Raw genomic sequence first — 13997 nt, 5'->3', positions numbered from 1 at the left:
TTGGGATGGACCACCTTTAGCCACTCAGGGTGGCCTGGTGCATAGTTTACCAGCAGGAGAACCTTGAAGGAGAGGTTCTTGTCAGTCAGGTACCTCTCCACTTGAGGGACCAAACAGTTGTGGAACTAATACATAATGATGGTAGCTGATACCCACACCTTTATGTTGGCTGTCCAAAATACAGGCAGAGTTTACTTGTTTTGCCCTTGAGAGCACGATGGTTTCGGGAAGGATACAGCATCATCGGTTTAATCATGCAGTCCCTTTTGGCGTTGGCACAGAGAAGAAGAGATACCCGGTCCTTTGCAGCCTTAAATTTTCATGCTGTCCTCTCTTGCTTCGAGATGAAAACCCTCGTGGGCACTTTCTTCCAGAACAGGCCGGTCTTGTTTGCATTGAAGACCTGCTCCAGTACATACCCCTTCTTCTTGATAAGCTACGTGAGTCGAGCAGGGAAACTTTGAGCTGCCTCGTGGTCTGCTGGGGCACACTCGCCTGTGAACTTTACATTGCGGAAACCGTTCTGCTGCTTGAAGCGCTCAAACAATCACCTGCTGGCTTGGAAGGGAGTGGGGCCACTCGTACCCATATCACTTGTGTTCGCATCACAACCTGCGCCAGCGAGACTGTCGTACATTTGCTTTGCCCTTTTGCGAATCAGAGGTCCGCTTGAAGGAATGGTCCTTTGGGCATTGTCCTCTATCCACATTTTTTATGCCAACTCCATTGCTTCTATGTGAACGTCCCTGACCTGGGTAACCACTTTGGTGCTGCGCAATGCGCTCGCTGCGACACTTTCCCGATTCTTCTTCTCGTTTTTCTTTATGTGGCACACAGTCGACTCTTTCATGCCAAATAGTGCCTGCCCACAGAGGCCACACTCTCACCTTTTGATAGTTGGTCAAGCTGCTCAATTTTCTGTCTCAGGCTCATGACTTTTATCTGCCTCATGGGAGCGGACACATCCTGCACTACTCATACGCTTCGGACCCATAATCGAACGATGTGCCCAAAAGTTCACGAGTGTGAGGAATCACAGCAGGTCAAGGCAGCAGAAAGGGTGAAAGCTCGGACACGCTGCACATGTGCAGGGGTTGTGGGTAGATGGAGGATGGGTGGGTAGTGTGACCATTGTTTGTGGGGGATGGTTGGCGGGGTTTTTGCATATGTACAGCTGCTTTATGCGTGGCGTGTGGAAGATGGTTTTAGGACTGCTATGTGCGCGGCTGGTGGGGTATGGTTTTTGTGCCCATTGAACCGCGAATCCATGGAATCTGCAAGTGTCGAGGTTGTGCAGTAGTGTTGTGTGTGTGTGTGTGTGTGTGTGTGTGTGTGTGTGTGTGTGTGTGTGTGTGTGTGTGTGTGTGTGTGTGTGTGTGTGTGTGTGTGTGTGTGTGTGTGTGTGTGTCTAGCTCCTCTTCCAGCCTTAGACAATGGAAAAAATGCTAATTTTTTTTTTTTCTAATACTTTCTTGTTAGAAGCTGTTACTCTAATGCTACTTCCTGTTTGTTGGATGTTTTCCTGCTATGTTTTCTTTCTTTATTTATTTTTATTTTGCTTTATCCTTATCTATTTCTAACCTTCCCTTTTCCCCTTAGAGTGGCTTTATGTCTTGTTTGGGGAGATTTCAAAAAAAATAGAAGAAAAAAAGAACTAGCTATTTCAATGAAGGCCTCTTCAGAAGAACTTGGAAAGTTTGGTCAGGATAACCGATTATGTAACTGAAAAACCTTCTCGGAAATCTTTGTAACACACCACAATAGCTGTGTGGTAATTGCTAATTGTGGCGAAAGTTAACGCCTTATCAAATAGGGAGATGAGGAAATCAGCCTGCTGAAGGGGCAACACCAAGATCCACCTCTTTATCCTGGCACCCTCTATGGAAAACTGCCAAACGAGAATCATGGGTAATTGAGGTGGCTTCCTCGATGGCACAAGTCGGCGAACCTTTCAGAAAGGCCTGCCTCTTCCTCGTATCTCCTCAGATCTGCCATAGTGCTATCTGAAGTTGGGCCGGGTTATTTGTAGAATTCCCAAGAAGGGTTGTGAGAGGAGGTCCTCCGTGAGAGGCAGGAACCTCAGTAACCCCACTCGGAGGCACAAAAGCTCCCCAAACCAGGGGCATCTGGACCACCAGGTTGAATAGTCAATAGATGCTCTTATTGATGTTTGAATCCATATTGACGATTCAATCTCTCTTTCTCCCCTCCCTTCCCTGAGCTGAGATTGTGCCTCTAAAACGTGATGCTGGCATCCGACGTTTATGTTGGATCCACACATGATTTTTTTTTCAATTTAGATGTTCGTCTTTGTGTTTCAGGACGGAATTGTAATTGGAAATAGAAACAGGTTTGTAACAACTCTGTAAAGGTTAATATGCAAACAGCTTCTTTACGAATTCAAGTGTTGCCATCCTCAGTCCTTTTCATTAGTGTTGTGAACTTTTTATTTTAAATAACTCGTGAATTTTCAGTGAAACAGTTCTCTCTTAAATACGGTGCATTCATGAAACTGAAGGTCAACCAGGACCAATGGGCCTAAATGATGAATTTGTTGTTCTTATCGGCTATGCAGTGTACAAGTGAAAACTACTCAACATGCGGAAACTCCATCTGGTTGGGCTCTGGTGACCATCTCTACAAGCAGCTTTTCGTCATCTTTTTGGGTCCAACGTTGGTGCAAAGTCCTTCTTTCTTTTCTTCAACGGTGAGATGGAGATGAAAATTACACTGGTTGTCCATCACTTTGATGGGTGGGATTGGGGCCCATCAATCTTTTCCTTTGGTAGCATGGTTGTGGATGATTTAAATTCCTTTATGCCGCAACGTTTTTTACCATTTGAGATTTTGCCATCAAGTTTCAACAAAGCTTTATTTTCAGAATATGAAGAAGACTAATTAATAATGAGGTCAAAGTCACAGGAAGTACAAAGTGCCACGAGTTAGCGTGAGATGCCTGGGTTTTGCTATCGCTTCCATGTTTCTTTATTTTTATGGGGGAGCCATAATGGGGGAGTAAGGCAGGGGTCGGCAAGTAAGTTTGGCCTCGGGCCAATTTTTTTCTAAGCCACTAGGTGGCGGGCCAGAACATAATTAATGGCTAATTTAAGAAATTGATTGATAAAAAAATTTAACTGGAACTTGCAGTTACAGACCGCTTTATAAGACATGCATGTGTGGGAGATGCAAAGACTGGATTTCCATATTGTAAATAATAAATGTGTATCATTTTAATTTTGAGGACTGACTGCTTCTCTGTTACGCACGACACATCACCTGGACTGACCATTTAGCAGAGCCAGCTTATTCTAATAATATTGTTTGGCATACTTTTACCCTCAGTATTATTCACTGTAAAATGTGAGTGTTCATTTAATTCTGAAACTGAACAAATGGACCCTCTTGGGTCCATTTGTTCACTCTCAGAGTTAAATTAACACTCGGATTTTACTGTGTTCATTGGCCTCAGTGACCCCGCTCCTCCCACACGTACAACGTAGCATTATTATTGTTTTGATTGTTTGTGCGCTGAGGGTACGCTATTACGTTGTCTGCAGCCTACTTGAGTGTGAAGTTAGCTAAACATTTAACCTGGTAGTTAGCAAAAGAAAAATGTGTCAGGACTTCTGTCTGATAGCTTTTATATGTGTTCGTTGTTCTGTCTGGTGAGGTGTGTGTGGTGTGACCACGTGTGTTTGTTATGTTTCTGTCACCATGTGCATCTTGGCTCCGCCTAACTCTGTTTCTCCTGTCATTGCAGGTTGGCTGCTCCCACATTCCTTTCAATCTCCCCCGTGCAATTCCTTTCAATCTTCCCCGTGCATTCCATGTCCAATCACACCTCTTGTCTCTCATTTGTTAATTGTTTGGTCTCAGCTATTTATGCGCCCTCATTCTGTCTGTTCCTTGCCAGATCGTGCCTGTGTTTCTACCGAGCCATTGTAATATATACATTTACTGCTGTGATATTCTGTTTGTTTATTGATTTATTGACTTCCTTGAATTTTTCCTGACAAAATGTCGTTATCCAAAAGTCTAAAGAGGAAAGTTGACAGTGAAAACAGGACATTCAAAGAAGAATGGAAAGAGAGCTATGCGTTCATCCTACCTAGTTTCGTCAACGCTAAGCCGTTGTGTCTTATCTGCAACAAAGTTGTTGTGGCTTGCAAGGAATATAACATTAAACGGCACCACAAGACGAAGCATGGCACCTTCAAAGTGGCTTTTCCACTCCAGTCAGAGGCACGAAAGTGCAAAATTGATGCATTGACAGCAAGCTATGCGCACAGCAGCATGATACTAGTGCGAGGCCTCACATCCCAACAGAAAGTGACAAGTGCGTCCCTCAAGGCGTCTTGGGTGCTCGCACGGCACAACAGGACGTTCACTGATGCAGAGGTTTTCAAGGAGGTTATGGTGACAGTTGTGGAGGAACTGACAACCGACAAGTCGATGGATGGTATCATTGCCTCAGTGAAACAGGTGCCCCTCTCTGCGAGGTCCCCTACCCGCCGCGTAGAGGCACTATCGGATGCTGTGCAGGGAGTTATTATCGAGGGTCTCAGTCAGGCCAATTACTTTTCCCTAGCCAGTGAGGAGAGCACTGACAACACAGATGTAGCCCAGTCATGCGTCTATGTTAGATATTTTGATGGAAAGGTGTTCAGGGAAGAGCTGCTGTCTTTTATCCCATTAGAAGGGCACACCACTGGGGACATTATATTTACTAAACTGGAAGAGTTGTTTAGGCTTCATTCATTGTCATTTGAGAAGATTAACCTAATCGTGACAGATTGCGCTCCTGCTATGGTGGGAAAGCGCAGAGGTCTGGTGAGCAGGTTGAAGGAGCTCGCCCCCCAAATGCATGGGCTGCATTGCCTCATCCACCAGTGTCCTTTGCACCAGACTCAGGTGGTGAGCGAAAGGAAGTTATGGATAAAGTGATGCGTGTCATTAATTTTGTCAGGGGTACATCAAGCACCCAGCATCGCCTTTTCCGACAACTTGTGGCTGAGTCAGAAGAGGCCACCCACGATGACCTGCTGCTACATAATTACGTGCGCTGGTTGAGCGAAGGTAAAGCGTTGGACCGCTTCTGTGCGCTACTGGATGAGGTCAAGGCATCCCTTGGATTGAGCAAGATTAAGGCAGCAGCTGACCACCTTGCCCTTTTGGGAGAGATGAAAAGTTCATGTCCAATGTTGCCTTTTTAGCGGATATATTTGGCCACCTAAACAAGCTTAACCTACAGCTACAGTGGAGAGGCAAAACCATAGTCGACATGGTTGAAAAGCTCGAATCATTCACGAGGAAGCTGGAGTTGTTAGAGTCAGACATATCAACTGGCAGGCTTCTACATTTCAGTACACTAAAAGCACAGGCACCGGGACAAGTGGCAGAGTTAATGGTGGACTTCATCAAGCAGCTACAGGTCAACTTCACTTCGACGTTTGAGGGCTACTCTATCCCAAAGGACATCATTGCCTTTGTACGTGACCCTCTCACAGTCCGACCAAGTGGAGACTTCTCCTCCCTGGCGAAAAAAAATTATACCCTCTTTGGATGAGGCTGCATTACAAATGGAGTTAATTGATTTCCAAACAACCTCCCTGGTCAGCGATGCGCTCAGAAGTGCGGAGTCGGTGAGTGCCTTTTGGGTGGCATGCTCAGAGGAGTACAGCATGATCAAGAGACTCACATTTTATGTGCTCACAATGTTCCCTTCCAACTATACATGCGAATCGTCCTTTTCATCAATGAATGTGATAAAGACGCACGAGAGGAATCGATTGACGAATAAAAACCTGGAGAACTGCCTGCGGATCAAAGTGACGTCCATATCACCAGACATCCAAAAAATCGTGACCGATGGAAGATGTCAGTTTTCACATTAAGTGAGTTGTCGTTGGGTTGTGTATTTAATAGCCAAGTTGTATTTTGAATTTAGTTAATGAATGGCTCATTCTAATTCGTATCCCTAATGTTTGAATTTTATATCCTAAAAAAATTTCGTATAAAATTCGTATCCTAAAAATAAAGTTTAAATGATTAACTGAACTGGTGTTATTTTTTTCATACCACACACCGCATGTCGGCTATTTCAGCACCAGCCGCTGTCCACATCCTACTTAATGACTCCATTATGAGGGGTTCAGTATCACAGTGCAGCCCGCTGCCTGCTTCGTGAGTCTGTGCCTGTCATTCGTATAATAAGCATTTTTCAGGTCGGGATAGAATCTCTATTTGGACATAATATTATATAGCCTATATGTGGGACTGTCCAATATTGTAAAAAAAAAAAAATATTGTTGCGGATATGAGGATTGTGTTTTTTTATTGTGTTGTATTGTATAGTAAATTGTTGTAAATATCACCCTCTGTAAAATGTAATGATTCCTTGTAAATACCTCCGTAGTGTGAAGGTCAAAGGGCGTCTCGGTAGTTATTCCATAAACACCACATTGCAGGACACGATAAAACCCTTGTTCAGTAGCTTATATCTTATTATGTGTCTTAGGGTAAGGCTGTGTCTCCCATTAATTTAAATACTCCATTGCACCAAGTGAAATATGAGTAGATCCCCTTTCATTTCATTTCAATGGCCAACTGCATTTTGGGCGGTTTTCTTCAACCACCATTGGCCACGAGGCAGGGTTGGGAAAGAAGGGCGTGTCTCCACCTCGTCATAGAGGGGAGGAGTGAGCCAGCCCCGAACAACCAACCGAGCACGAGGGGTTTGGTTTGAGAGGGCGGAGGAAGAGCGTTTGGGGGGAGGTTCGCAAAGGTTGAGGGGCGGGGCCTATATAACCCGCCACGGGGTGTCCCCCAAGCAGATGGGCTGGAGAGAAGTGAGAGAAAGGCTGAGCTGAGCTGCATGGAGAGGTACACGAAAAGGAAGGGTCCAAGAGAAAGCCGAGGAGCTTTTACGAAGCAAGCTACACGAGAGATACAGCAGAGGAGTGCAGCCCCGTTTCAACCAGCCACGTGAAGCCCTGACGGTGTGCGCTGTAAAGCGGCTTACAAGGAGCCGCCGGCCCCCCCGCTTCCCGCCCGGAGTGGACCCGCTCGCTGTGCCCTGTGATCCCACCTGCTCATCCTTTCCAGCCATTCCTGCCTGCAAGTTCCCCATTTTGCCTACGTGAGTTTGTTTTGTTTGTTCTGTCCTGGGTAGTAAACTAAGTCAGTATAAGCTAGTAATTTGCACTGTGTCACCTGCGTCTCATGTCCCCTGTAAATAAACGTGACTGCTTTCTTTTTGCTTATGTGTGTAAATAATAATAAACCCAGTTACTCTTCTGTATGTCTTCTTCCTCTTTGCATTCGGTCGCTTTAGAGTTTTCCAGATTGAGTAGCTGTGGCGCGATACGGCCAACGTTTGGGTAAATCGGGTGAATCGGGGAAGAACAGTTCGGCCGCGGTTATACCTCCGCTCGGTAAAAATAACATCCTAATCCGCGGACCGTAACAAAATGGTGTCAGGAGTGGGATACGAGGCCCGAAGCACGCTTAACGCGCTCAAAATTACAAGCTGCTGGAAATTGTTTTGTTTTTAAAGGAAAACCCGAATTTTGAAATCGCGCCATGGCTGGTCAAGGCGACAGGATGCCGGTGGGAGAGATAGACGGGGTGGAATCGACCCAGGACCTCGGGGAAATGTATATGGAGGATGTGGTTGAGGGGGTATCAGGTGCACAAAATGGCGCTCTCGCGCACGAGGTTTCAGGCGCGCAAAATGGCGCCTTTGCGCAAGCGGTTACAGCGGCACCAAATCTAGCCGCGCTCGTGACCGTAGCAGTGCCGCTGGGGGATTCGGACCTTTTTATGTTACAAATGGGGGCCCTTATGGACAGGCTAGAAGCCAAAATGGGAGACCAAATTGGAGGTTTGAAAAACAGTATGGGGGTAATGAGGGACGAAGCGAGGGCTGATAGCGAGCGATTGGGGGGCAAAATGGGGGGCAAAATGGGAGAAATGGGGGAACGGCTAGAAGCTAAATTTGAGGGGTTAGACAACGGGATAAAAGAGGTAAAGAATGGGTTAACGGGGGTGGAAAATAGAATGGCCGCCCAGGAGAATCAGTTAGAGGGGGTGAAAAATGGGTTAATGGGGTTAGAAAATAGGATGGAAGACAAATTGCGGGAAATAGGGGAGCAATCCGCCCGGAAAATCGAACAGATGGGGAACCAGATAGAGGAGGTGAAAATCGGGTTAGAAAGTAAATTGGATGCTCAGAGGGATGAATTGGGACAGATGAGGGTGGCATCTACAAAAGAGATGGAGGAGATGAAAGAGGAGATACGACGAAGTGTGAGTGAGGTCTCGGGGGTACGCGAGGAGGTAAAGCGAGGTGAAAAGCGTATGGAGAAAGAAGTGAGGAATAATACGGCGAGGTTACAAGGGGGCATAGAAGACCTGACGGAGGAGGTGGAACAGCTGACGGAGGGACAAAAAGAACTAACGGAGCAGGTTCAAAGGAACACTGCGGTACTAGGAGGGTTAAAAGCGACACAAAACGACATAAAAAATGACTTGATAGCGACACAGAGGCAATGTCAGATGGTACGTGAGGGACTGACAACGAGGTTGGACGAGGTGACAGAGATAATGGAGACGAAGGACCGGCAGGTGAGGACGCAATAGAGACGGTCAAGATAGCCTTATAGGACGAACTTGAGGAGACGCACCGGGAAATAAAAGAGGTGAAGCAGAAATTAGAAGAAGTGGAAGAAGGGGTGAGCGAAATTAAGAAGCGACGGAGAGAGGATAAGAAAGAGATAAAAGAGGAGGTGATGGAATATGTACAAGGTCGGTGCTCAACTCATAATAATGTGCTCACTAACCAAATAAAGAGTTTGCAGGTGGCGAAGGAGGTGCGACGACGAGGTACGGAGGTGAGTGGCGATATACGAGGAAATGTATATGATGTGAGGGGAGCTTCAGTCGGCCTGGGGGTTGATTTAGACCCGGGTGTTCGTGAGAGGCCATTGGTGAAGTGTGCGACAGGTCTGGTGTGCGAAAGAGGAGGTGTGCGAGAATGTCCGACTCTGGGGTGTGTAAGGAAAATGCGCGCCGAGGAGTGAGTGTGCTGTCGAGAGTGAGTCGGTCGTAGCGCGTGTGCGAGGGAGCACATGGAAGCGCGTAGTGAGGAGTGTTACAGAGGATGTAACGAAAGAGTGTACACCTGTGGTGAATGTTACAGAGGAAGTAACGGGAGAATGTGCACAAGAGGATGCGCGAGAAAGGTGTGTAACGGACGGGTGCATGAGGAAAGAGTGCGCTGTCAAAAGTAAGGAAGAATGCACGCCTGTGGTGAGTGTTACAGAGGATGTAACGGGAGAGTGTGCGCAAGAGGATGCGCGAGAAAGGTGTGTAACGGACGGGTGCATGAGGAAAGAGTGCGCTGTCAAAAGTAAGGAAGAATGCACACCTGTGGTGAGTGTTACAGAGGGTGTAACGGGAGAGTGTGCACAAGAGTGTGCGCGAGAAAGGTGTGTAACGGACAGGTGCATGAGGAAAGAGTGCGCTGTCGAGAGTAAGGGTGAGGGCGCTGTCCAGAGTGGAGGTGAGAGTAGTAAGAGTGACACGGAGCGTGAGTTGGTTGTGACAGGTGAGAGAGGATGTACACCTGGAATGCAAGGAAGCACACCTGGAATGGTAGAGCGTGTGTGGGAATGAACGCTGGAATTAGTAGTGAGGCACGTGGTTGGGTGTGCTAGTGAGAGCACACCTGTGATTGTCACAGAGGAGGTGACCGAGGAGGGGGCGCGAAGAGGTGTGTTGGTGAGGTGTGCGAACAACGAATGTGTGCCAAGGTGTTTGGTGGTCAGGTGTGTGACCAAGTCTGTAAGCGGAATGAGTGTACCTGGGTGTGTAAGAGAAGGTGCAATGACGAGGAGCATGGGAACAGCTGGATGTTTGAGCAAGGAACGGGCTGCGGGGTGTAAGCATGCATGTGAAGCATCGACGGTAACCGGGTTAGAGGTTAGAACGACTTATAGCCGAATCGGGCCCTCGGTGCGTGTCGGGCAGCTTCGCGTGCCGCGAGGACCAGCGGGGATCCGAACCACGGCGGGTTCGAAAGGACCGCCATACGCGATCCACGCTGGGCATCGCTTTGAACGGCCGCGTCCGTGCTCTACTAAGCAGAGCGGGCAGCCCGATAGGAAGGGTCGTCATGGCGACCCCTTTTTGTTGAAACGTTCCGGCAGGTCGAGATCGGGCCATTGGACGGCTCCGTGCCGAGGTGGTGCGTGGGATCTCGGCCCGGGTAAGCGTCCTTCCCTGCACCGAATGCGGGACGTATCCAGCCGCTGGCACCAAACAACCCGCATTCATTGCTCGGCTTTACGAAGCCGAGCTTTGGAAGAGAATTGGCGCACCGAAAGGCACTAGTGAGAAGACTGATGACGAGAATAGTGTTTTGGCCCCGAAAATAGAAAAACAAAATTTGATGATTGGCAAAGGATTGGCAGAGTGATGATTGGCAGAGGATTGGTAGAGTGACTGGCAAATTTTTGATTGGTTGAAATTTGACGAGCAAAATTTATAGTAAGAGATGCCCCATGTGATGGGATGGCCAATCCACCATCCCTCACAGCGGGGGGCAAAGGAGCACAAGACTTATGGGGTTTATGGCAGTGAAAACTAGCCCGGGAGGGTTTGGATAATGTGTAGGGATCTAGACAAGATGACATTAGGTAACGGTAAGGTTAGTTAGTGACAATGATACCTGTAGTGGGGACGCAGGTAGATTAGGTTGGATGATAATGACAAGGGAGCGCAATAGTTTAAAGGGACGACTGGGAAGCGCAAGTTTCAGAGGGGAGTAGGTAGATGAGATGATGCCGTGTGAGTGTTGGAGGTGTATAGAAGTGTATTGTGAAAAGTGTGTGAGGAACAGGTGTGATTGCACAGGTGTGCAACTGGACAGGTGGATGGAGCAGTGTTTGAGTGATGGTGATGGTGATGTGAGTTGTATTGACCAAATGGTCCAGGAAGGAAGGAGGGTGCAGGTGGCACCAGGTGTGAGTGCACAGGTGTGCACCAACAGGTGTGTGGAATACATGGAGTGTGGAGTATATGGAGTATTGGAATGGATGGTCGTGGAGTGAGTAGGAGGGAAACTGTGGAGTGGAGTGGATGGTGCGAAGGTGTGAATGGGGGAAGAGTGGACCCCCATCACGAATACCCGTTAAGGGTAGTGTAAGTGTTAGGTAGAGGGTATAGGTAAATTGTGGTTGGATATTGGCATCTGTGGTGCGGGTGGAAGAATGATGTTTGGATGGGTGCATTAGTGTTGTGGAAATGGCTGGGCTTGTAGCCTGTTAGTGTGTGTAGTTGGTTTGGGCACTCCACCACTGTGAGGATGTCAGCCAGGTGAGGCCGCAGGTGGGCTCTGGGAGCCGGTAGTAGTTGTTGTGGATGGGGCACGAGGATCCGGAGGATGGACCCGGGTAGCCCAGTGCCAGAGGGCACCGAGTGGGGTGATAGAGCCAGGAGGGGCCTTCCCCAGTTAGTTAGGTTAGGGTGAGGAGCTAGGTAAGCTCGGGTGGCAACTGCAGTGGTGGAGGTGTGCAAGTGGGTAGACCTGCTGGGAGAGCTACACGTCACAGCCCAGAAATTGTGCAAGGGCACCGGGATATGAATTGGGGGAGTGAGACCCCAAATTGAGCAGCACCACAGTTTGGTCAATGGGAATTGGTTTTTAGAACCCATAGTGTAAGTTGGCCAATGGATTGGCAGGGAAAGACCCCGGGTAGTGTAACGTGTGTTAAAGTCATTTAGAGGATAGTTAGGATTGGAGTCTCCTCGCACCATCTGCATCCACTCACCTGAGGTGACAGGTACTCCACACCATGCCAGGTTGTTTTTATTATTTTTATGTGCAAATGTTTTGGATTGTGAGACGCATCATGACGTGGGTGTGACATTGTGCTTGATGTTCCATCTCTTCCTCCTTATGAGGATTGATGATGAATTTGGTGATGGCAAATTTTGGATAGAGGGATTGTGGAGACGAATTTGGTGTAGGGGAAATATGGGGAAGACGTGACAGTAGCGACGAATTTGTAATGTGTAGATTTTGTACATATGGGGTAAGGGCAAGGGTAGTGTAGGTGACAGGGGGGTGACATACGGTAGGGACGAGCTTTCTCACTTCACCCTCCGTACGCATTTCGCCTTGCATTGCCTTGTTTGATGTGTACCCTTGTGACCTTACCCCTCGCTCATTTGTCTTGTCCCCCTTTTGTCTCCCACATGACCTGTGCGCCATTGGGCGCCGAGGGGAGCGTGCCCGAGTCGGCCATTATGCGCCCGGAACTCCCAGAACCAGCTGTTTGCATCGATGCACCACATTATGGACCACATGTCAGTGGCCGAGCACCACTTATGGACCCCATGGGTTGGGGCATAGCCCCTCTGCTGGAACCGGCCATGAGGGCCAGAAATCTTGCTGGCGGACCTTGGCCACAGGGCACCGATGCCCCACAGGTGAACCACACTAGTCGGCCCTGTGGGCCATAAATAAAGAAAATAAAAGGGGCACGTTGGGTGCATTTTTCTTTATTACAAATAGGCCGCCAGAAAAGGAAAAAGACAACATCTGGAAGAGAAATAATAATAGCCAGCAGAGGGAGCCGAAGAGCAAGAGACCACCTGCAGGGTTAGGGGTTGTTGGTTTATTTTGATTATTCATGAACACTGATGAACTGTGGTGACTGCACCGATTGGTGCTTGAGGGTGTGTTGGTGCATTTTGAGTGCTTTCCTGGTGCGTCGATGCAGAGCAGACTGTCTCCCCCCCAGAAAGAACAATCACAGATCCTGGGTTAGTTTTGTAAATAAAAGTAGTGTCAACTGTAAATAATGCTCCCCACCGTCAGTGTGTAGTTTGAAGACCATTCCACAATTCGGTTAACTGTGGGCGTGAGTCTGTTAAGCAGGGTGCAATGGAGCAGCGGGACACATTTATTTATGTTTTAAAACTGTCGCACTCAGGGTCAGGTTAAAAGTAGAGGGAACTACACCTACGTGTCACACTAAATTAAAGTTGTAGGCCCGGGCCGTGCCTAAGAGGAGGAGGGTGCAGTGTTGCGGATATGAGGATTGTGTTTTTTTATTGTGTTGTATTGTATAGTAAATTGTTGTAAATATCACCCTCTGTAAAATGTAATGATTCCTTGTAAATACCTCCGTAGTGTGAAGGTCAAAGGGCATCTCGGTAGTTATTCCATAAACACCACATTGCAGGACACGATAAAACCCTTGTTCAGTAGCTTATATCTTATTATGTGTCTTAGGGTAAGGCTGTGTCTCCCATTAATTTAAATACTCCATTGCACCAAGTGAAATAAGAGTAGATCACCTTTCATTTCATTTCAATGGCCAACTGCATTTTGGGCGGTTTTCTTCAACCACCATTGGCCACGAGGCAGGGTTGGGAAAGAAGGGCGTGTCTCCACCTCGTCATAGAGGGGAGGAGTGAGCCAGCCCCGAACAACCAACCGAGCACGAGGGGTTTGGTTTGAGAGGGCGGAGGAAGAGCGTTTGGGGGGAGGTTCGCAAAGGTTGAGGGGCGGGGCCTATATAACCCGCCATGGGGTGTCCCCCAAGCAGATGGGCTGGAGAGAAGTGAGAGAAAGGCTGAGCTGAGCTGCGTGGAGAGGTACACGAAAAGGAAGGGTTCAAGAGAAAGCCGAGGAGCTTTTACGAAGCAAGCTACACGAGAGATACAGCAGAGGAGTGCAGCCCTGTTTCAACCAGCCGCGTGAAGCCCTGACGGTGTGCGCTGTAAAGCGGATTACAAGGAGCTGCCGCCCCCCCCCCCCCCCCCCCCCCGCTTCCCGCCCGGAGTGGACCGCTCGCTGTGCCCTGTGATCCCACCTGCTCATCCTTTCCAGCCATTCCTGCCTGCAAGTTCCCCATTTTGCCTATGTGAGTTTGTTTTGTTTGTTCTGTCCTGGGTAGTAAACTAAGTCGGTATAAGCTAGTAATTTG

At 48.1% G+C, this 13997-nt stretch overlaps 1 protein-coding gene across 1 annotated transcript; it reads left to right on the top strand.

The window, feature by feature from the left end:
* Window positions 1-2008: 2008 nt before the first annotated feature.
* On the top strand, window positions 2009-6055 carry LOC137436270 (general transcription factor II-I repeat domain-containing protein 2-like). Its single transcript, XM_068129987.2, has 3 exons — window positions 2009-2350; window positions 2576-2707; window positions 3761-6055. Exon 3 carries the CDS (start codon window positions 4018-4020, stop codon window positions 4942-4944), a length of 927 nt encoding a protein of 308 aa, XP_067986088.2. The 5' UTR covers window positions 2009-2350; window positions 2576-2707; window positions 3761-4017; the 3' UTR covers window positions 4945-6055.
* Window positions 6056-13997: the final 7942 nt, after the last annotated feature.

This window comes from Myxine glutinosa, chromosome 11 (genome assembly GCF_964187855.1).
Source record: "Myxine glutinosa chromosome 11, kmMyxGlut1.1, whole genome shotgun sequence".
In the NCBI taxonomy this organism is placed as follows: Eukaryota; Metazoa; Chordata; class Myxini; order Myxiniformes; family Myxinidae; genus Myxine; species Myxine glutinosa.
Note: the sequence above shows the minus strand (reverse complement) of the source record. Positions and strands in the feature narration are given on the sequence as shown.

Coding starts and splice junctions, on each gene's coding strand:
- LOC137436270 (XM_068129987.2), top strand. CDS start 4,018: ATGTCGTTATCCAAAAGTCTAAAGAGGAAAGTTGACAGTGAAAACAGG.